Genomic DNA, 23,164 nt, shown 5'->3' with positions numbered 1-23,164 from the left:
AAGTTGCTAGGCAGAGAGGTGAACTTGACATCCTCCTCCTAAGTGTAAATACACATGCTACAGTGGCTGAATAGTTCCTTCTCTCCCATCAGGGGAGAGGGCTCCACCTCCCCTTAGCTTTGTCTCTTCTTTATTTTCTCACCCTCTAGTGGTCCTTCCCCCAAGGAACCTAGAGAGCCTTCAAACTCCCCAGCTGGGCTGGTAACTCTAGTTCACAGAAGAAACTGTCTAAAGTCAGGTCAGCTTCAAGAGTGCTGCAAGTCAAGCCAACCCCTTGGTGAAGAGGGCAGGGTGCCCCGAGTGCTTTGTTCCTGTGTTAACCAAGCAGCCCTCACAGTCCTGGCATGGACCTCACTCACCGAGGGTCAGCTGAGTGTCACAGCTATCAGAAAGGCCAAAGGGGCAGTCCTCATCTGTGCTGTGTGCTGGCTACATGAAGAGCAGCATGGCCTCTCTATGAGTAAGTCACAAGGTTACCTTGCACACAAAAGGTGGACTGCCGGCTGCAGGTGTAGGAACCCCATCCACCTGCCTTCGAGTCCCTCTCTTGTTCTCACACTGGCTTTCCATAGTCCCCACCCCCCAATCCTGCAAACATCAGTGGCCTGAGGAGGCGAGCTGGGGCGAGGTGAAGAAAGTGGGGTGCTTTCTGCATAGGTTGGTGAGATGGTGCCTCCCCAAAGCAGTGCCACAGGGCCAAGGATCTGGAGAGGACATGCGAGAGGCCGATGGACATAGGGGGGAAGCAGGCAGCCAACGCAGAGGCCCAAAGGCGGGTATCAACGGGGACAGCATGATCACAGGGCCCAACGCAGAGGCCTGTCCCATCCCTAGAGCTCAAGCTTGGATCCGGAGGAAACCAGCCCCGCCGGCAAAGGCCGGTCTTTCTGCGAGGGGCCAGACAGCGCCGCCCTGGACTTAGCCCATTAGCCCAGCCCGGATCACTGCGGGAGGGACCAGAGTGCTTCTCGCCGCTCCCACAGCCCCAAGACACACCCCTAATTTTATTTAAATGTAGAAACCAGGGTCGTACGGAAGTAGGCAGGAGGCTGGTTCCGGACCTGAAACGGTCATCCCGGGCCTCGCGAGTCTGCGGCCACCAAGCTGGGGACTGCAAACGTGGTCAGCCCCGCGTGGTTTCCGCATAAACGAGGGGCAGTCCCCAACGAGCGCGGCACGGACACCCGGCTCCGCTCCGCATTCCGGGCGCAGGCCGCCGGCCCACAGCCCCGCCCGCCCGCTGGCTCACTCAGCGCCGCTGCCAGCCCGGAAGCCCTGCTGCGGCCGCTGGGCGGGGGCCGGGCCGCCTCAACGGCCGAGCCCCTTAAAGAAACCGCGGGAGCCGCACCCACTTCACACGCGCGTCCAGTCCTGCTCGCCGTGGGCGGCACTGCGCCTGCGTGGTTCTACAGACCCCCCCCCGCGGGGGCGGGGCGGCACTGCGCCTGCGTGCCCCGCTCGGCCCGCCCCGTCAGCCGCGCCTCGGTCCCTGAAGCCACGGGCCGGGCCCGGGCCGGCCGGGCGGGGAGCCGTGCACGAGGACTGCGCCTGCGCGCGCTCGTCCGGGCCCCGCCCCCGCGCCGCGCGGGGCCCTGGGAGGGGCGCAGCGTCCGGCGGCGTCGCGGGCGGCGGGGCCGTGGCGGCGGGAGGGGCGGCGGGGGCAGACAAAGCGGCTAATGAATGGGCGCGCCCGCCGCGACGTGCGCCGTGGAGCCCCGGGCCGCGCCGCGCCGAGTCGGCGCCGAAGGTGAGTGCTCGCGACGCCCCCGCCCCTCGCGCCCGCCGCCGGTGCGCGCCGCGCGGGCAGGGCCGCGCCATTGTCCGCGGCCCGGGCCTCCCGCCCGCCGCCCCGCCCCGCTTCGGCCCGCCCCGCCCCGCCCGGCCCTACCCGGTCCGGCCCTGCGCTGACAGCTGCCGCGCGGCCGCCGGCCCCGGCCCGACCCGCTGCCCGGCCCTCCACCCACAGCCGGTCCATTGTCCCTCCGGTGCCCGCGCCGGCCGCGTTCTGGGCGTGAAAAGGGAAGTCGCGGCCGCCGAAGTTGGCGCTGATCAGATTAAGTCATGGCCCGCGGAAATCCACTTAGGGCTCCAACGGAGGACGGGCAAGGGCAGCCCTGCCCCTGGGTACAAAGAAGCGCGAGCGGCCCGTGCGCTCTCAGTGTCATCGTGGGGACGCGCTCCGGAGACCCGGAAGGGTCCGCTGGGCTTTCTAAACAGTGCAGTGAATATGCCGAGCCTCGGCCCCGAGTTTACTCCAATTCCCGATCGTGGTCGTGGAGCTTCCCGGTGGTAGGCGCTTCCAGTGGGCCATCCAGAGAACTCGCTTCCTGAGTTCTCCGACAGATGGGATCTGCTCCCCGGGGCCTGCTTTTTCTCAGGAGAAGCTGTAGAGCACGTTAAGAGAGCGCTGTGAAGCCGCAGGAAGTTTCAGCATCCCTGTCTTTAACCGGAGGAAGCAGTTAATCTACACGGAAAGAGAGCTTTAAGACTCTTGGGCTTTGACAGGTGGCTGTGGTAGCGCCCAGCCCTCCCACCCACACTTCCACTTTATTCCTGAATGTGGTGGTTGATGTTTTTGGATGTGAAAGATTTGCTTTGATGTACGTGCACGCTTGCAGGTTCCCTCACACCCTGAAGAAAGGTTTTAGGTCAGTTCTGTATAGGTGGGAGGGAGCTGGCACGAAGCATCTACAAGGAGATTGTGGGTGGGAGGGGTTTGCAATGGGAGGAGGGCTCTGGCCTTGTGAGGGCGCTGTCCCGTAGTTCCTCTGCCTGGAGGTAGTAGTGGTGCTGGGAAGGGAGGGAGCGGGTGAGGGACTGCTGGGCTCAGGCTGACTCCTTCCCACCAAGTTTCCTTGAGAACATCTGCAGGGACAGCTCAGGGCCTGTGACTGTCACCCTCTGACTGCAGGCCCAAGGAAGCTGTGCAGATTTTGCTCCTGCAGCCCTTTTGTGTTTCCCTTGTCACAGTGTGCTCTTAGCTGTGACCTTCCTTGAGTAGTTGAGCTCTGGTTTGGGGGTACAGAGGAGCTCACCCCTCTCCTCAGGGCATTGCCCTATCTGCATCCTGATCCTCCAAGCCCTCCCTGCCCCATTTTGCAGTGCCTAAGTTTTCTCTTATTAAGTATTTGATATGTGCTTTTGGTAGTTCAATATCTGAAAAGCATTGCTAGGAGTAAAATAAACTTTCCTACCTCTGAGACTGAGAAAACCCAGAGAACCAAAGGAGCTTCCCTCTGTCTGCGATGTGCTCATCCCTGTCCCCTATATCTGACACTGTTCTGCCTGCTGTCACAGCAGAAGGCTTGCTCTTGGAGAGCGTGGTAGTTGCAGTGGGGATTGACATAAAACAGAAAAAGGCCAAACAACCAGGCACGCTGGAGTCCTAGCTACTAGGGAGGTGCAGGCAGGAGGATTGCAAGTTTAAGGCCAGCCTAAGCAACTTAGCAAGACCCTGTCTCAAACAAACAAACCAGGGGCCTGGAGATTTAGCTCAGCGGCATAAGCACCTGCTTTGCAAGCAGGCAGTCGTGAGTTTGATCCCTGATACCAATAAAAATGAAAAAGACAAAAAAAAAAAAAAAAGGCTCAATAAGTGCTCTGTGGAAAAAATCCCAGCAGGTACAAGTCGAGGAGATGCTCAGTTTCTGCCTGGGAATTACTCTGGAAGACCTCTGGGAAGGAGGGACATTTGAGTCCAGCCCTCAGAGGCCAAGGGCTTTGTGGGAATCATAAGTGTGACACAGCCAGGGCCAGGGCCAAACATTCTGCTGCAGCCCAGAAATATTATTGAAGATCCAGTCAGCACAAATCCCGAGTGGTTGGGGCTGAGGATGCCAGGCCTGGTGCCCAGCAAGGTATGAATTCTACCTGCAGCTGTTAGGACTGGCCTGTCATTGTGACTGCTGCAACAACCTGCCCTGCTCCTGGGCAGATGGTCCTGGTTCACTCTGGCCTTCAGCCTCCCCACCTCTGCAGACTTAGCCAGCAGGGCACAGGCTTCATCCGGAGCCATGTGGTCACTACTTGCACTCACCCATGATTGCTGCTGCACTTACCTGCTGGAGAGAGAGCAGGGTGGGGGCCGGTGGGGCTTGCAGAGATAGATCTCTGCTTGAGTCACAGAAGCCGCCGTCCACATCCTGTGAGTAAAAGGACATTTAAAGATTTCCTGTAGCTTTCAGCTGCAGATATGACTTGAGGCTTGACATTGGAAGGACAGCCTAGACCCTAGAGGAAAGGGTGATGAGCGTACTGGGCGTACTGGTGTCAGGTCGGAGGACCCACAGAAAGCCACGCGGTGGTTTGTGTCCTAGAGCGTGTCATGGGCCTTACAGTGACCTTACTGAGGTCTGTTTGCTTGCTATGGAATGCGCTTTGTTTCCAGGGTATCCTTATCAGGGTTTCTGAGCACATCGCTAGCTTGAACTCTGGTTCTGGGTTTGTGCAGTTTAACCTTCCCTGCTGTCCCTGGTTCCGTCTCATGTTGGCCTGGCCCCGGTTCTTGGTTTTCTCTGTCTGGGCACCACAGCTCTATAGCATTGCTGGCTTTGAGGCACCCGATGTGGCTGCTGCCCCTGAAACACCTTAGGCAATGTCCTGCAGCCCGTGAGTAGGGCAAGGTCGCCCTCGTGTTTAGACTCACAGCCTTGGGAGGAGAGACCTCCCTCGTCCTGGGGAACCAGGTCCCTGAGGGCAGACACACTGCCAGTCCTGTGAAGTTTCTGATGTAGAGACTTCTGGGACACATGTGCATGCCTATGCATGTGCACGTGTGAGCATGTGCGTGCATACACTCTCTCTGTCTCTCTCTCTCCCAGACTGTCTGCAGGAGGTGCTTGGAAACCTTTGGAATTGTAGTTCCAGGATACTTCATGTCTGAGTGTCTTCTCCCACTAAGCGAGAGGAAGGAACACTCGCTACCCCAGCCTGCCCCCAGAAGGTTCATGAAGCCTGAGGGGGAGCCTGGTGCCTTCCAGAGCCCTGGAGCCGGCACTCCCCCGGCTCCTGCATGTCTTCACCTGCTGTCCCAGGCCAGCAGGTGTTGTGTCTTTGCCCACGTGCAGCAGGAGGCTGAGTGGATCTGCGTGGTGTGTTTGGTGCACTGTCGATGACACTGTGTTCCAGGGCTGTCCCGCCAGCATCGCAGCCTCTGTGCTACCTGTAGGCGGTGAGCTGGGGCCGTGACCTTGTCCTGCACTGTGGGCTTTCCTGTGCTGCTGCCTTTCTGCCTTCACCTTGCTTGTCTCAGAAGACAGGACAGAGGCTTCTTCCCTCGACCAGTTTGAGAGGTTGCGTCTGGTGTGATGGGTGTTTCCATTTCTCCTTTTCCTTTGAAAACCAAGGCAGACTCAGGGTTTCTACTCCGCTGTCTTAGAACCAGTGGAAAGTCGTTGCTTTGTTGTGTGTGATACACTCGAATTGGTACAGGTGGGACCAGTCAGGAGCCCCTGCAGCCTGCTCCTGTGTCCTTCATCCCTTGCAATACTGGGTTGTGACCTGGCACCCGGCTCACCTTGGCTTTTATTTATTTATTTTTGGTACAGGGATCGAACTCACAACCTCGCGCTTGCAAGGCAAGCACTTACACCACTGAGCTAAATCCTGGGCCCCTCATCTTGCCTTTCTTTCTAAGATCTACAGCAGCTGTTTCTCCAGCACTTTAGTTCTTTGTAATGAAGGCAGTCTCTGCTGTGTTTGCATGCTGCTGTTGCTGCTTTTTTCACCATGGTGGGGATCAAAGTGGGAGGACTCTGCGTGAGCCAGGCCTGTGTGCTGTCCCTGGGCTGCCCCTGCAGTGCGCGTCTGTGTCACTGCTGAGTGCTCCGTAGGTGAGTGAAGATATCAAGAGTTGGGTCAAGGGTGTTGCTCAGCAGTAACGTCCCTGCCTGCCCTGTGCGGGTGTCTAGGTGCTGGTATTCTGGTATTTTGAATATGAATTTAAAATTACATGGTTTTATTTCTTTCATTATTCTCTAAATAATACAGTGTAACAACTGTTTACAAAGCATTTATGTTGTACCTGATATTATAATTGATCTAGAGGTGATCTGAGGTTCTATGCAGCTATTTTACTGTCTCACAGTACTGCAGAACCACTGAATCATTGACATAATTCTTTGCCTTATGCTAAAATTCATATAAAATTGATTGTAAAGTTGATTGGTTATTTTGGTTTTTTTCCTGGACAGAGTCTTATGTCACTCAGCTAAGACTCAGGACCCTTGAGCACTAGGGCTATAGGTGTGTGCCATCGTGCGTAACTGAAGTTTGTGTTTTAAAATTCCTTTGTCCTTGTATATATCCCACTTGGGGTGAAGAAAGTACCATTTTAAAGTCCTTGGACAGATATTCTTCTCTCCGGTTATGTTGCCCATTTGATACACATTTAGGTTGGTTTTCAGAATTGGATGTTTTTTCTTTGAGACCAGGTCTCGCTATGTCATTCAGGTCAGCCTTAGAGCCTAGGTTGCCTTGAACGCACGGTGATCCTTCTGCCTCAGCTTCCTGGGTGCTGGGGTTACAGGTGTGTGCCACCACGCCCAGCTGATACTTGGAATTTAAATTTTTTCTTCTATTAAATAACTATATAGTTTGAAAGTCAAACTGTATTAAAAATATCTGCCCTAACGCCTCCAGTCTTAATGCAGCCATTGTCACCTCTGTTTCCCCCTGCAGAACTCAGAGCACACTGCCCCGCCCGCTGCTCTCCCTGTTTTCCAGTGAAGCAGGCAGGAGCAGTGGGCTCTGGCTCTTCCAGCACGCAGGTCCCCTGGAGGAAGGGTCTGTGGCTGGGGTTGTGAAGAGGGGGGCTTCTGGACCTCATGAGGTGTATGTCACACATGGAGGTTCCACCCCGCTGTGAGCTTGTGGGCACCAGGCTTCAGGTGGTGTGTTCATCACGCTGTGGTGAGAGGTGGCACCTGAGTGGCCTTAGTGTCATGAGCCTCAGTTGAGTGTGAGAATATTTTACTAAGGTGGGCGCGTTAGGTTGCCGAGGTGTTTGGGTTCCGTGAACACCCGTGGTCATCACACTGGTACCTCCCTGGGCGACCCCCTGTGCAGGGGAGGACAGCTCTCGTGTGCGGCTTGCTGTTTGGTGCCCACTGACCTTGGTGCCTGACCCAGTGCCCACCGATCTTTTGCCCTCTGACCTCACTGCCCACTGATCAGTGCCTGTGGACCTCAGCGCCTGCTGGCCTCCTGCCTGCTGACTGTGTGCCAGGGGAGTGAGTGCGGAAGGTGGCTTCTTCAAATCTTTAAACAAAAAATAAGTCTCCTCCTTTTTGCAGAATGAAGGCAGCGTTGAGACTGAGAATACTCCATACATTTTACTTCTTCTTATCTACGGAAAGGATCCTCTGATTTGCCACTTTAGTTTGTCTCTGAAGCTGAAAGTAGCTTTGCTGAGCACTGGAGGTTTTCTGTCTGACTCTTCCTTCCTTGCACAGTGCCAGACCGCCTTGGAGTGCCGTGGCTAAGCCATCCAGGGAGTTGGGCCGGGCTGAGGCCAGCACTACGCAGGGCCAGTCCCAGAGGGCTGATCTGTCCTGGGAGGGTCTGTGCCGCACAGCCGGTGGTTTTCATATTGTGTAAATGCTGATCGGTTTCTCTTCAGACTGATGTGTGTTTGCTGGAGAGTAGAGTCAGTACCAGGGGTCAGCGCGGGCTCTGGACGGGGTCCTGACGCGCTGTAACTGGGCAGCCTGCGTCTTCTCTTTTCTTGCGGTACTGAGGGTTGAACTGACACTTGCTGGGCAAGTGTTCTATCACCTAGCCCCCTCCCAGCCCTTTTCATTTTATTCTGAGGCGTGGCCTTGTCCCGTTGCCCAGGACAGCTGTGAACATGCGGTCCTCTTGCTGCAGCCTCCAGAGTTGCTAGGATAGTAGCATGCACCACCACACCTGGAGGCACCTTCCATGCTGCAAGGCCAAGCGCCGAAGTTTGGAGCAGGCGGGAAACCCACATGGCTCTTCTCCTATTTATAAGATCACTAGAACGCCACAGGAGCTTAAGCTGTTTCTGATATGGAAACCTAAATAATGCGGTTTTTTTCTTTCTGAATTTGGTGCGGAAGTAGTAGAAAAATATTTTTCTCTATAGGTAAAATAATAACATTTTGTTAGAAAAAATGACAGTATTTTCATGCAATATTACTGCCACATATAGTTACATAATAAAATGTGCAGAGATAGCCAATTAGTGGAGACACAGGGAGAGGGAGAGGGGAGAGACCCGTAACTCTTGGGTGCAATGCCCCCCCCAGGCCTGCTGACTGGGGGTTTGCCGGGCACATGTAGGTGATTCCCAGTGCGTGGACTGTTTTAGTGTGAAACTCGGCATATGTGCAGAGAAGTGTACATCTCAGTGGGTCATAACCTGCTAGGGTGGGTCACCAGGTCCAGAGCTGCAAACTCACCTCCATACCACTGCCCGCCTTCCCCTTCCTGCGCGCCCTCCCCTGTGACGTACGCCACTGCTGTGCTTGAAAGCAGAGCCACACGGTGTTGTATTCCTTCATGTCTAGCTTTTGTTGTTCAGGTTTATATTTGTTGACCCTGGTAGTATGCCTTCGTTTTCATTGCTGTGCAATATTCTACTGCATGAGTGTCTCAGTGTGAATGTAAGCAGAGTCATTGGGGCCACTGTCAGTACTGCTGTGTTTGTCCTTGCTGCATGGTCAAGGGCATTTCTCTGGGGCGTAGAACTACAGGCGGAATGCTGGTTCACCCACTTTCACCGCGTTGAGCCCTAACCCCAGCATAGTGTAGGAGCTGATTGGGCCATTGGAGCGAAGCCCTCCCCACTGGGTCTCCTGCCTTTTAAAAGGGGCAGCAGAGCACCACATGAGGGCACAGTGGGCAGGAAGGCCCTGCACCCTCCCCGGACATGCGTGCCATAGCCCTGTGATGCTGAGCCTTTGTTCTTCAAATCCAGCAGCCCCAGAGAAGCCCTGCCACCGTGGTATGGTGAGCCCAGTGTGCTGCCCACATTGCTGGGGGCATGGCAGGCTGCGTGCCTGTGGTTGGTTAGAGTGTGTGTGTGTGTGTGTGTGTGTGTATGTGTGTGTGTCTTGAGTTACAGTGTGAGTGCAAGGCTGTGAGTGCAATGCTGTGGTAGCTTTAATCTGTGTCCCCTTGATGGGGGGGGGGGGGCTTTTTCTTTTCATTTTCAGCGCTGGGAAGTAAAGCTGGGGCTTTGGGCATGCTGAGCGAGCACTGGAGCTCCACTCTCCCACTCAGAGCTGGTGTGGTTTTTTGAGACAGGATCTCACTCTGCAGTTCAGGCAGACCTCAGAGTAACTGCAGTTCCCCTCACTCAGCCTCCTGAGTACTGGGACTGCAGGTGGGAGCCACCACCCCCAGCATCCTTCACTGTGCTACATCCAGATGGCTTCTTTGGACATACCTGTTCAACTCTCCCCTTTTTCCTCAATCTTTTCTTACTCTGAGGTTTCATATTTTATTCTCATAATGTTTTCTTGAAGAAAATCATCTCTTTCCATTTCAGTGTGGTCTGGTTGCCTGTTGCCCTGCGGTGGTTAGTCCTTTTAGGGAAAACTAAACCAAGTTTGTAAGGTTTGTTTTTTTCTTCAGGTAACACACCCTTTACTGTTTCGGTGTAGCTTCCCCACCCACCAGCCGGGATTCATTTGGGATGGCGTGCGCTGCAGGTGAAGGAGCTCTAATTATCCATCTTAGTCTGTTCCCTCGAGTTCTGAGACAGCGCCTCACTGTGGCGCCCGAGCTGCCGTATCTTGGCACTCTCCAGCGTACCAGGACGTTCTGGGCTCCTCATGTATCTTCCCGTCTCAGGAACAAGCCACTTCTTCCCTCTGGCTTCTGTGAGTGGACTGAAAGTGTGGTTTCAGAACTGTGGCCTGGCAGCAGAGGGTGTGACGCGGGGTCGGGGGAGCTCACAGGCCTTTGCCGGGCGCAGACGGAGTGCAAGCCATCTGCTCAGTGGCTGCAGAGGAGTCTCTTGGCCTTGCCTGACCTCGTGTCCATCTCCTGGTCCTCAGGGACACAGAGGCTCAGAACAGTAGCTGTGTCACTGCCCTGTCACTGCTGAACGTTGTTAAATGGCTTCCTTGTGAACGCCCAGCCTTCTTCCCAGCCACACAGTGTGTCCTGTGTGTCCACGGCGGCTGCCTGTTGTCTTCCCTCCCACGTGCCTGCATTCTGCGCCTGACTTCTGCAGGTAAGTCCATCAGGGCCCCAGGCCAGGCCTGATGTCATTTCTCTTGTCTTTGTGGCTGAGGATCTTCTCTAGTGTTTCATAGCAAAGGTTCAGAACAATAGGTGCTGAATTCTTGTATTCTGATAGCCATTTTTCTGCATTCTGTAGCCTGAAAGTCGGTTTGGCTAGATGTAAAACTCGGTTCCCTTAGTTTTCCTCGGATGTCTTAGACACGCTATTCCATTGCCTTCTCCAGTAGAGTACTGCTGTGGACATGATGCCTTTCTTTCTCTTTTAAGTAGCTTTGGTTTTGGCTTGAGAGCCCAAAGGACTTATTTATCTCTAGGTCTAGCAATTTTGCTGGAATACGCATCGGGGTATTTGTTCAGGTTTCACATGCCCTTTCCATACGCAGTCTTACAGCTTTCATCCAGCAAGGCTTCAGCGTTGTGCCCTCTCCTGAGGGACAACTTCTCCAGTTGTTTGTAAGTTGGATCTTCTTTACCTGCCTTTAAGTTTGTCAGTTTTTCAAGTCATTTTTATTTATTTCTTTTTCACAAAAAAATTTCATGGGTGAAAAAATTTGTTTCCTGTTTGTCATCATCTATGGAGTTTCTTTGCTTTTTCTAGTTTAGTCTGTGTTCTTAAACTCATATTTTACTTTTATGTCTAATGTTTTCCTGGGACTTAAAACCTTGTTCAGATTTTTTTCTTTCTCTCTCTCTCTCTTTTTTTTTTTGGTACTGGAATTGAACTCGCAACCTTGAACTTGCCAGGCAGGCGCTTACACTGCTGGGCTAAACCCCCAGCCCCAGATTTTTTTTCCTATCCAGATTTATGGTGATCTTTATGTCATTTTCTTAGCATCTGTAGTTTCTTTTGAAATGAAAAATTCCATTTTTGTTCGTTTTTCTGCTATGCGTATTTCATTATCTGAAAAGATAGTTTTCTGCTCCTCGTTTTTGTCTCCTACCCTTTTGGAAGGTTTGATGGACTGCTTTTGTCTTGCATTGTATTAATTTGCTAGTTCTGCCTTAATAGCCCACCAAAGCTTAGCAGCTTATAGCACCATAAATTAGGAGGCCAGAAAGCGGATATGGGTCTTCATGGGTTACATCAGGGCTGGGCAGCTGAGCCTTCCTCCTGGGCTCTAGGGCTACAGTTATTGCCCGATTTGTAGAGCCAGGCATGTAGCATTCTTGACTATTGTTCTGAGGTCCCATTTCCCTCCATCTCTACTGTGTTTCTCTTTTCCTTCTTCCTTCTCCTTTCCTCCTTTTTTCTGTCCTTCCCTCTCCTTCCCTTCCTTCCCTCATTCTTCTGTTTCTTTTCTCTCTGATGCCAGCGATGGAACCTAGGATCTCATTGTGTTAGGCAAGAACCCGCCCTGGGCTGCTCCCCAGCCCCGCTGTTTTACCGCTTAACCCCTGGTGGGAGCTCACTGTGCTGTGTGGGGGCTTGGTGCAGGCTTGTCCTGCTTCAGCCTCTGAACCTGCCTTGGGTCCAGACGCCCTTTGCTGTATTCACTGTGTAAAAACTGGCAGCTCCAGCAGCTCAGCCTTCAGGGTGTCCACAGGGTCCTGTGGAGGGTAACTCCTTTCCTTCTGCCTCAGAGCTGGGTCCGCCGGATGCTAGAGGATGGCCGCGGTCTGGCCCGCCACTTACGTTGTGGAGTTAACCGAGATGTATTATCAGCCTTGTTTGTTGTTGGTATTGTCTGTGATATGGTGATGGTTTTGCTGTTCTAATTCTGTTCTTATGAAAAATTTTAAAATTAAATTTTTAAAAATTAAAATCTAGGCTGTATTATAAACAAATACATGAACCTAAAATGTTTCAAATGAATAGAGTAGCTACACTTAAGGGAGAAAGCTTACAAGAAGTCCCCAGAGGTAGTGCTTGGTCCTACAGCCTGAGTCTGAGGACCCCGAGTGCACCGGCACTGCCCTCAGGGAGGAGTGTGCAGCTTCTTCTGTGGGGCTTGGCAGTGAGTTACAGGACTGAGTCAGGGGACCCCTCTGGGACCCAAGGGGCTGGATGCCCGGGGAGGGGAAATGCGCAGTCCTGCAGAGGAAGCGATCCGGTGTCGTGGAGAAAGGGGCACTGTCAGCCTGCACTCTGGGACAGGCGCCTGCCTCAGTCCATCCGTGCCGGCCCGGGAGCCAGGAGGCTGAGCTGTGTGGCGTGGCCGCCCCTGTCTGTGCTGCCTGAGGAGCTCAGCAGCTTCTGCCAGAAACAAGCTTGGCTACCATGTTGTCCAGGCTGCCTGCCGACAACCCCTGGGTTGATTCGAGTGACTGCACTTTATGTCACAGCCTGGTAGAAATATTGTCGTTGGGTATTGAATTCTGGCTTGGCATGTTAGGGCCTCGGTGATCTCACACCGTTCTTCGTCCGTGAAAACCAGAGTTGGGCAGCGCGTGCATCCCTACCCCTGCAGCCCTGGCCCCGTGTTGGCCGCAGTACAGACGTGAGCGATCGTCCTGACTGTGTCAAGAGAGACTTCAGTCACGGAACTGTCACTGCACCATCTGCACTGGCTGGCCTGACTTGGACAGCAGGCTTTGCCGAGGGCGTGGACGGATAGGAAAACGACATGAGTGGGTTCATTATCCCACAGTGGGGGCTTCTGCTTGGGGTCAGGCCCTAGGTAAAAATAAAAGAGGGACAAGAGGCAGCTCAGTATGAAGTCCTTGGCTCTGTACCTCATGCCAAGAAAAGAAGTCTGTATTTTTTTATGGAAAAAATAAAGCAATTTCAAAACAAATACAGGAACAACAACAGTTAGCACATTCAATATTGTTATCTTCAAACTACTTGCTCGGGGTACAAAATGTGGGCCTAAGACATTCTCCACGTGGGACTGGCACCCAGCCTGCCTTCTGTGAACTGAGACAAGCTAGTGGTGTGACTTTCTTCCTTCCTGTTTTAATGTCGTGTCTACTCTCTCGCTCCTGCAATCACATCTGGGTCTGTCTGTGCTGTCCTTATCCTGCTTACAGGTCTGCTCCTGCCCACACCTCTGCATGTCTGGAGATTTGCATGTGATGTCAGGCATCTGACTTATGCCTACTGCGAGCAGGGCTGTTTCGCTGTTGACCAGTGTGAGTGGCAGGTGAGTGACCATCTGCTCGTCCCCCAGGAGGCTGGGCTCACCTCAGGAGGGAGCGGGGTGGGGGTTCTTCGCCTTTCTCAGGTTTTGGTCTTTCTCAGGTTTTACTCGCTGGTTGGGCTGGTCGCTGTGCTGGCCTCAGCCGCCTCCTCTGGGGTGGGGACTCCTGGCTTCTTCCTGCTCTTTGGGTTTTCTTATCCGGCAGGCCACACAGCTATGCTGCGTATGCCATCCTTTCTTTCACAAAGTGCAGAAGGTTTCTTTCGCTGTCCTTTGTGGAGGGCTTTTATCCTGAAAGCTGTCAGATTCTTCAGTGCTTTTCTGCTGCTATAGAAATGATCTTGGGCTTCTGTTCGTCCTTCTCCTCTGGGAAGATTGTGTGGGTTTGTGCAGACATCTGGCTCCTCCCCCAGCACTGACCGCCACAATTGCCCTGTCTGTGTAAGCTGCCCGCCCTGGCACCTGATAAACCAGCAGAACTGAAGAGTGTGGGGTGGAGGAGGAGGAGCCAGAGGGTGGTTGTATCCGGTTGTGCCCTGCTGCGTGGAAGGAATTCCCATGCCTTCCTGGCCACCCCCACCCATGCTGAAGTCTTCTGCAGGCTCCTCTGCAGTGTCGCACCTGCACTCAGTGCTTTTTCACCAGATTCCCCCAGACTAGCTCATTTCTTTTTTTTTTTTTTTTTTTACTTTTTCTTTTTTTTGTCTTTTTCGTTTTTATCAGTACCGGAGATTGAACTTACGACTGCCTGCTTGTAAGGCAGGCGCTTATGCCGCTGAGCTAAATCCCCAGCCCTCAGACTAGCTCATTTCTGAGTGGGGCGTCAACTTTGCAGTCTCGGCATTCGCACTACTTGGTCATCGTGCAGTATACTTACTTTTTTTTTTTTTTTTTGTCTTTTTCCTTTTTATCGGTACCAGGGATTGAAGTCACGACTGCCTGCTTCCAAGGCAGGCGCTTATGCTGCTGAGCTAAATCCCCAGCCCCTTGTCTTTTTTTTTTTTTTTGTCTACTTTTTATTTATTGATGGACCTGTTGAAATAGTAGAAGAAAATTTTGCGTTTATCTTTATTTTATTGATCTGTAGTGAAAAAACTGTTTTCATTACAGGCAGAGCGATATAGCTCAGCAGCATAAGCGCCTGCCTGGCAAGCGCAAGGTCATGAGTTCAATCCCCAGTACCATTACAGGCAGAGCAATAGGTTCTGCCCAGAGCACCCCGTGTTTAGCCACTGTCCACACAGGGTGTCCTTGCTTCATGGGCAGATTGTCCTGTCTCCTACCTGCAGCTGGATCATTTGGCAGCAAAACCAAAATACATCATCCGTGGGTCATTTTCTTTTTGGTTCTTTTTCCCTTGCCTCGTTTTTTGTTTTTTTCTTCATTATGGTACTGGGGATTTAATGCAGTAGGAAACACACATCACCCTTTTTAAAATGTTTCTTTTTGGGGACAGAGTCCAAGTAAGTTTGTTAGGCCAGGCTTGAACCTGTGGTCACCCTGCCTCAGCCTTCCAGTGCACGGGGATCCCAGGTGCACACTCTTCGGTCCTGGTGGATGTTTCCATTGGGGGCATCTGGCGGAGGCTCGGTCACACGGTGGCTGATCTGAGTGTGATGCTTTTTGAGTTCATCCGTCCTGGAACAGCATTTTACTCCTTCCTGTGGCTGTATCACAGGCCTCTGCACACCTGGGTGGTATTTTTAAATCCATGTATCACTTGATGGACTTCGGGTCCTTTCTGCTTTTTACCTGGCATAACATGGCCATGTGCCTTCACTCCTGGATGTGTACCTAGCTGTGGAACTGGCATGTGAAGCCCTGTTGTAGACTTTGCACGGTTTTGCTGTTGTGTGTTTGCATCAGCGCTGAGGCGCCCATTTCTCCGCGTCCCTGTTACCCTCTTTTTCATCCTGGCCGTCCCAGTGGTTGTGCACTGAAATCTCACCATAGTTTGGATCTTTGCAGTGTTCTAATGATGTGATTCTTTCCCCCATACCTGGCTTTTCATTCTTTGCAGTTTCATATTTTTTCTATTTCTTGCATGTGTGCATGGGTGTGTACACACACATGTGTGTACATGTGTATGTTGTACTGTGGGTGGAATCCAGGGACATTGTACCACTGAGCTTTATCTCCACCCCTTTTTATTTTTTGAGACAGGATCTAACTAGGACATTTGGGGCAGCCTTGAATTTGCAGTCCTTTTGACTCAGGCTCCAAGTAAATGGGACCACAGCCATGGACTGCCATGTCCATCTTCTCTACTTTCTAAAAATACTTCACATATGAGCCACATATGGTAGTCCGTGGCTGTGATCCTAGTGTGCTGCGGGGCCAAGGCAGGAGCATCCCAAGTTTGAGCCCAGATGAGCAGCTTTGCAAGGTCTTATCTCAGAAGTTAAAAAAAGGGCTGGGGATAAAGCTCAGTGTCAGTGCCCTGGGTTCAGTCTCTGCTATTCCCCACAAAAAATGTGTGTGTGTGTGTGTGCACGTGTGTGTGTGATTTTTATTTTATACTGTGTGTGGCGATTCCAGCAGACACACGCTTTGGTGTTCTGGAAGGCTGCTTACTGCCTTTCCGAACATCCCTTAGGTGGCTGGCTTCCTGGTGTGTTCAGTATTGTTCAAGTTTTTCAATTATTACTTACTTTATGTGTGTTGAGTATGGTGCTGGGGTTCCAGCCCAGAACCCCATGTGTGCTAAGCCTGTGCTCTGTGCTAAGCTGTGCCCAGCTCTGATGTGGGGTTGTGCTGTTCTGGGAAGCCTCCTGCCACAAACACCCTGTCCTTCTCTTCGGGGGAGCTGGTGGTTTATAAGCCTAAGACCCTTCCCGGGGAGATCAGAACCCCTGCCCTGCCTAGGTGGCTGCCCCTGAAGCCTGTTTTGGGGGCAGGAGTTGTAACATGGTGCCTGCACTGTCACGGAACTGATGCTAACGGCCAAGTGAGCCCCTGCCCTGTGCCTGCCCTGGCTCCTGGCAGCCCTGGCATGGTGAGCACACGCTCGCTGGTGCTGGTACCCATGCTGCCAGCGTTCATCGCTGCTTTGAAGCTGTTTTGTTAGTCTGCTCCGCCCTGCACCACACATCTTCATTACTCTTTGATTTCTTCCCAGATCAGTCTAATTGATGGCGTTACCCACGCAGCACGGTAGAATGGATTGATTTCAGATCAGCTCTGATAAACCTTGACTTCAGGCCCCTCTGCTAAACTGAAGAGGGCCGTGCAGACTCAGGATGCAGGTGACCTTAGTGTCAGGGGGGCTCTTTATCCACACTCTCCTGACCCTCTTCTGGTAGGCAGCTTGAATTTGAATCCATAGCTGCTGTTCATTTAGTTGGCAGCCAGACTTACTATGCGAATGATTATGCGAATGGATTGTGTAAGGTTAGAGAATCAGTGTTTCTGCTTCCTTTGCGTAGCCTTCTCCAGTGCTTGTGCACTGAAATCTCACCATACTTTGGATCTGTGTGCAGTGTTCTATTGATGTGATTCTTTCCCCCGTACCTGGCTTTTCATTTTTTGTGGTCTCATAGTTTTTCTATTTTTTGCCTGTGTGCATGGGTATGTGCGTGTGTCCAGGCGGCGTATTTGTGATAGTATAGATCTGAAACCCATAGTTTGGCTCTGTGCTTACTTTGTTGTCATCTTTTATAGGAAATGCAGAAGGACCAAGTGTGCACTGACGAGGCGGGAAGGGTCCTGTCCTTAGGACCTGAAGCAGGTCTGGCTACCAGCACATGAGTCCACACTGTGAGGGCCACCTCCAACAGCAGCGCTCCCAGAATGCAGTGCTTCAGGCCCTGAGACGACTGTGCCAGGAGCCACACGCTGCTCTCAGTGATGTTCATGACTGGCTACGTCGGCAGCGACGTCCCGGAAGGAGGCATGGGTGTGAAACAGGGAGATAATCTGCACGTGGGGCATAAACGAGCCTCAGCCCAGTTTCTCAGTACCCTGAGGCATTAACATGACCAAGCAACCAGGATAGTGATGGTCGGTCATGGAGAGCAACCAGGAGAGTTGTCCCAAAGGGGATGAGGATTTTGATTCTGATAAGATAAATTTCAAAATAGAGGAGGAAGATGACGATCAGGCCCCTGGCCACTGTCTGGACAGGATGGACTTCCAGAGCGAGCAGGAGGACATGAGGCCGACTGACAGCGGGGATGAGCAGGAAGCCGGTGGGGTTGCAGGCTGCGCTTGTCGGCCCCCTGGGCAGTGCCTGCCCACGGAGGGCGAGGACGAATATGGGGCCCTGTTCTCCCAGTACAGCAGCACCCTGTACACCGTGGCCATGGAGGCGGTGACGCAGAGCCTCCTTTCCAGCCGGCACTTGAGCTCCAGGAAGAAGTCCCCGGCCTGGCAGCATTTCTTCATCTCCCCCCGGGACAGCACCAAAGCCATCTGTAGGTACTGCATGAAGGAGTTCAGCAGGGGCAAGAACGAGAAGGACTTGAGCACCAGCTGCCTGATGCGGCACGTGCGGCGCGCACACCCCACCAAGCTGGCCCCCGATGGCGGCAGCCTGGCTGTGGGCTCCTTCCCCGCCCCTTCCCTCCTGCTGCCCCCGCAGCCTGCAGACACTGGCGACCTGGGCGCCACGCTGTCCCCTGTCAGCCTTGTCCCGGATGTGGCGCCTAAGATCCCATCCCCTGACCGCATAAAGGAGGAGTCTGTGTCCGCGGTGCCCCCCGAAGGCGTGGTGGACAAGTTCAGCAGAGAGGAGGCCCCAGCGGGCTCCTCGCCACGCCTGCCCTCCCTGCACTACGACGAGGCCGCTGCAGATAGCGCGGCCGACAGGAGCCTCCCGCTTCCCAGGAGCGTGGCCGGCTCCCGGCGGCGCTCGGCCGTGTGGAAGCACTTCTACCTGTCTCCACTTGACAGCTCCAAGGCCGTGTGCGTGCACTGCATGAACGAGTTCAGCAGGGGCAAGAACGGCAAGGACCTGGGCACCAGCTGTCTCATCAGGCACATGTGGCGGGCGCACCGGGCTGTGGTGCTGCAGGAGAACGGGGGCGGCCCCACCATCCCGCCCCTGTACCCCACGCCCCCCACGCTGCTGCCCGCCCTGCTGCCCTCTGAGGGCGACCCTAGCTCCGTGGCCTCCTCTCCAGGGAAGCCTGTGGGTGAGTGCCCGTCCGCTGCCTCGTCCCCGGGCCAACTGGCTGAGGACCTGCCACTGCACGCCCAGCCTGGAGACGTGCTCCCTGAGGATGCGTCTGTGCTGTCATCCTCCGACGAGGTGGCAGAGGCCTCGGCGGTGTCCTCCCCCGAGAAGCCACGCATGGGCGGGCTGAGTCCCAGGAGGTTTGCCTCGGGGGCCGTCTTCCAGCAAAATAAAAAGGCAATGAGGAGACTGAAGTCGGAAGTCTGGCACCACTTCTCGCTGGCCCCCACTGACAGCCTCAAGGCCGTGTGCCACTACTGCAGCTGTGCCATCAGCCGGGGCAGGAAGGGGGACGTGGGCACCAGCTGCCTGATGCGGCACCTGTACCGGCGCCACCCCGAGGTGGTCGGCGTGCAGAAGGAGCTCCTGGGTGCCAGTCTGGCCAACTCTCCGTACGCCACACTGGCTTCTGCCGAGAGCTCCTCCACGCTGAGCGTCCTGCCAGCCACGGTCAGGAAGAACCACCAGGTCCCGTTTCCTGTCCACAGCAAGAAAACCTCAAAGCTGTGGAACCACTTCTCCATCTGCTCCGCAGACTCCACCAAAGTGGTGTGCCTGCACTGCGGCCGGACCATCAGCCGGGGCAAGAAGCCCACCAACCTGGGTACCAGCTGCCTCTTGAGACACCTGCAGCGCTTCCATGGCCACGTGCTCAAGACTGACACCCCGGAGCCCGCGATGCCCTGCTCTGCCACCAGGCTTGGGCCACTGAGCTCTGAGCTATCAGCAGCGTCCTCCTTTGATGATGCTGGTGAGAAGCTTTACGACTCTCACCCAGTTGCCAAAAAAATCACCAGTCTCATAGCTGAAATGATTGCACTTGACCTCCAGCCATACTCTTTCGTAGACAATGTTGGCTTCAACAGGCTGCTCGAATACTTGAAACCTCAGTACTCCCTGCCCTCCCCCTCCTACTTCTCCAGGACAGCGATCCCAGGTATGTACGACAATGTGAAGCAGATCATCATGTCACAGCTGAAGGAGGCAGAGAGCGGGGTGGTCCACTTCACCTCCGGAATCTGGATGAGCAACCAGACCCGCGAGTACCTGACACTCACGGCGCACTGGGTCACCTTTGCACCCTCCGTGCGCCCGCACTGCGAGGACCACCACTGTTCGGCCCTCCTGGACGTGTCGCAGGTAGACTGCGACTACAGCGGCAACAGCATCCAGAAGCAGCTGGAGTGCTGGTGGGAGGCCTGGGTGACCTCCCTGGGCCTCCAGATCGGCATCACAGTCACGGACAACCCGAGCATCGGGAAGACGCTGAGTGAGGCGGAGCACTCGAGCGTGCAGTGCTTCGGCCACACGGTGAACCTGATCGTGAATGAGGCCATCAAGAGCCAGAGGATGGTGCAGAACCTGCTGAGCCTGGCGCGGAAGCTGTGCGAGCGTGTGCAGCGGTCTCCCAGGGCCCGGGAGAAGCTGGCGGAGCTGCAGAGGGAGTACGAGCTGCCGCCGCACCCACTCCTCCAGGACGTGCCATCCCGCTGGAACACGTCCTTCCACATGCTCGAGCGGCTGCTGGAGCAGAAGAGAGCCATCAACGAGCTGTCCATCGAGTGCAACTTCCGGGAGCTCATCAGCTGTGACCAGTGGGAGGTCATGCAGTCCGTGTGCCACGCACTGAGGCCCTTTGATGCCGCCAGTCGGGAGATGAATACTCCCGTGTCCACCCTGAGCCAGGTCATCCCCATGATCCATATCCTCAGCAGGAAGGTGGAGATGCTCTTCACAGAGACTATGGGCATTGACACCATGCTGAAGTCGTTGAAGGAAGCCATGGCCAGCCGCCTGTCTGCTACCCTGCACGACCCCAGGTACGTCTTTGCCACGCTGCTGGACCCTCGCTACAAGGCCTCCCTGTTCACAGAGGAGGAGGCAGAGCAGTATAGGCAAGACTTAATCAGGGAGCTAGAAATACTGAATTCTACCTCAGAGGACACAGCCACTTCCCACGGCTGTGACTCAGGGTCCCTGCCAGGAGCCTCGAGCGGGGAGGACCTGTGGTCGCTGGTGGCCGAGGTGAAGAGGAGGGGCGGCAGGGAGAAGCCGCCCAAGGACACGGTGCTTTCCTACCTGCAGGAGGAGGTGCTGGAGCACGGTTGTGACCCGCTCGCCTACTGGAATCTGAAGCGCTCGTCCTGGCCTGCACTGTCCACGCTGGCCATCCGCTTCCTGGGCTGTCCTCCCAGCACGGTGACCTCCGAGAAGCTGTTCAGCACCCACACAGAAAACGGCAGCTTTGGCCAGCCCAGGCTCACGATGGAGCATTTTGAAAAACTTATCTTTTTGAAAGTGAACCTGCCCTTGATATACTTCCAGTATTGAGCCTGCCACAGAGCTGGCCGCAGACTAGAGGTGCTCCTGGAGCGTGCTGTCATCCCAGGGCTGTGACCCACCCGGCGGAGCATGGGGGACAGCGGGCTGGGCCTCTGGGGCCACCCCCACCGTGTCTTGCCCACGTGTGCCTTACTCCTCCTGCAGCCAGGTGTCACAGTGCGTTGTCGGAAGGCCACTGGCACCAGCCTCTCTTCGATGATGAAATAGGATGATCAGGTTTTAATTCATAACTGCAAAGTTTTTTAAAAGTTAGAAGTTAGTGATTTGTTTTACTAGAACGGAAAGAAGACATAAACCGTTTTATTTTGCAGGTTTTTTTATTCCATTGTGTACAAACCACAAATCAGGTACTGTATTTTAGTTACACATTGCTTTAATTACAACAGAACAGCTTTCATGGCTGTCAAAGGAAAGGTGCAGACAGGAGGTGGCGTCCACGCCATCCTGACCAAGCAGTTCTCAGCTCTCGGCTGAGGTCAAGCAAGAATATTCTGGAAGCTGACTACTCTGACAGGCACAGGCATTTGAAATGAAACTGAAGTAGGGTGTCACCGACTGTCAGTCATTTGGTTACAGAACTTCCATTCCGGGTTTTTGTATTCAGGTTTCACATAGTTAACTCAGAGGTACCCAACTCTGTATCATGAGCTCCTCGAAATTGGATCCAAGTTTGTAAATCTGCGGTTATGATTTAGCCAGGGCACAGAGTGAGACATGAGCAACAGACAGCGCATGTGGCTCGCAGTGCCGCGCCCGGAGGCCGCCCCTCACCTGTGTGCACTGACCCCGGCTTGAGCACTTATGGCTGTGACCCCTGTGGAGGAGGTGGCTCCTGAAACAGGGAAGGTGCTGAATCGCACTGCAGCTGTGAAAATAGCCTTAGGCATTTAGGGTTTTATGATAGGGAAGACCCAGCCATCACTTGGGTGTCTAGAATCCCAGTGGCATCAGAATGAAATACCAGTTGTCAGATTCTTTTAACAATCAGTATGTCCGCAAAGTTATTGTGTTAACATCTGAAAAAGGATTCCTTTTTTTTCATTTCAAATCAATTTAGTATTGATCTTTTAGAAAAGTTGTCATTTTGTTAAAATGTTGTCCCTAAACTTAATCTAACTTTGTGTGGGCTATGCTTTAGTGTATTTATAAATGGTGGACTCAGTTTTTGAAATTAAATTTTTTATTTGCAATTTTCTAGTGCTGGTGGATACTGGCTTTTTATTGGGGGGGGGGGGTAAAATGGGGGTCTTTTTTGGGAATCAACATACAAAAGCCACATTTGTGCAGCCCTGGCCAGCATTGGGATGGCAAGGATGGTGACGGCTTCTGGGCCTCATGTCAGTGGGAGCCTGGCCACTGCCCTCCGAATGCTGGCTAGGGCTGTGGTGGGTAGCAGGGCGGTACCCACAGCCAGCTCAGCACCTGTTCGGGACTGTCTGAGTTTTAACACCCTTAGAATATGGAGCTGTCTGGCTTCGTGAGTTCCCCCTGAAGCAGGGCAGCCCATGTCCTTGGCTGGATGTCACCATCCCCTGATCCTGGGACACGGCCACAATCGGCACAGAAGCCGTGGTCCCATGGCCCGGCTGTGACAGAGGCTGGAGTTGTAGTGTGGCGGCGGCTCGGTATCCCCACTCACACACAGTCACGTGCTGCTGCTCTCTACGAAGTGCCCGCACTGCGTCCATGCCTGAAAAGGACTGCGACCCCACCTCGGTGGCCCTGGGGTGTCCTCACCTGCACGCTGCACACACAGGGGTGTACCTATTGAACCTGGCACCCTTGGGCACTAGGGAAGCATCTCCAGGGGACAGGTCTCCTTCAGACCGGGTCAGCTAGCCCCGCCTAACTCTCCACTCAATCTCTGCCTCTCTGTGCTGCTTTGGGCGGGGTCCAGCACTTCGCAGGTCTCAGGTCATAAAAAGCCCAGTTTGCGCACCTCCAGAGTGTCTGCTCTGTAAGTGAAATTCCCAGGCGTCTAATAATAAACAGAATCTTACCCGGAGCTAGAATTCCCTTTCCCATTCCTTTCCGACCACAGGCAGGTAGCTAGGGTCAGCGCCCCCCCCCCCCCCCCCCCCCGCCTCAAGAGTTACCAAAGCAATATAAATCCTTTTTACTCTCCGTTCTCTTTTTGTTCTTTTCTTCTTTCCATGCCACTCTGGGACGCAAACCCAGGCCCTCGCGCATGCTCATGGGTGTTTCTACCTGAGCAGCCACCCTTGCTCACAGCATCATTTTGAAAAGAGCTTTCCAGAGATGTCAGAGAGCAGAGTGGTCAGGATGCCAGGTTTGCAGAACAGCGCCCGGGAGCAGGATCCTGTGTTTGGGGCTTTCTTTTCCGCCGGACACTGCT

The 23,164-nt window shown here is 54.0% G+C and overlaps 1 protein-coding gene across 2 annotated transcripts; it reads left to right on the top strand.

The window, feature by feature from the left end:
• The first annotated feature begins 1,493 nt into the window (after positions 1–1,493).
• Positions 1,494–22,002, top strand: Zbed4 (zinc finger BED-type containing 4). 2 transcript variants are annotated; one of them, XM_063243786.1, is made up of 3 exons: positions 1,494–1,747; positions 13,183–13,295; positions 16,953–22,002. In XM_063243786.1, the coding sequence occupies exon 3, from the start codon at positions 17,299–17,301 to the stop codon at positions 20,794–20,796; it is 3,498 nt and encodes a 1,165-aa protein (XP_063099856.1). In that variant the 5' UTR covers positions 1,494–1,747; positions 13,183–13,295; positions 16,953–17,298; the 3' UTR covers positions 20,797–22,002. The 2 variants fall into 2 exon arrangements, with proteins under 2 accessions (XP_063099856.1, XP_063099855.1); XM_063243785.1 differs by lacking the exon at positions 13,183–13,295.
• The last annotated feature ends 1,162 nt before the right edge of the window (positions 22,003–23,164 follow it).

Source organism: Cavia porcellus, unplaced genomic scaffold (assembly GCF_034190915.1).
Source record: "Cavia porcellus strain 051 isolate PalLab524CR breed Dunkin Hartley unplaced genomic scaffold, mCavPor4.1 scaffold_40, whole genome shotgun sequence".
NCBI lineage: Eukaryota > Metazoa > Chordata > Mammalia > Rodentia > Caviidae > Cavia > Cavia porcellus.
The sequence above is the reverse complement of the archived record's forward strand: the minus strand, read 5'-3'. Positions and strand labels throughout refer to the sequence as shown.

Bases quoted from the DNA above. Each gene is read 5' to 3' on its own strand.
- Zbed4 (XM_063243785.1), top strand. From the start codon at position 17,299: ATGGAGAGCAACCAGGAGAGTTGTCCCAAAGGGGATGAGGATTTTGAT.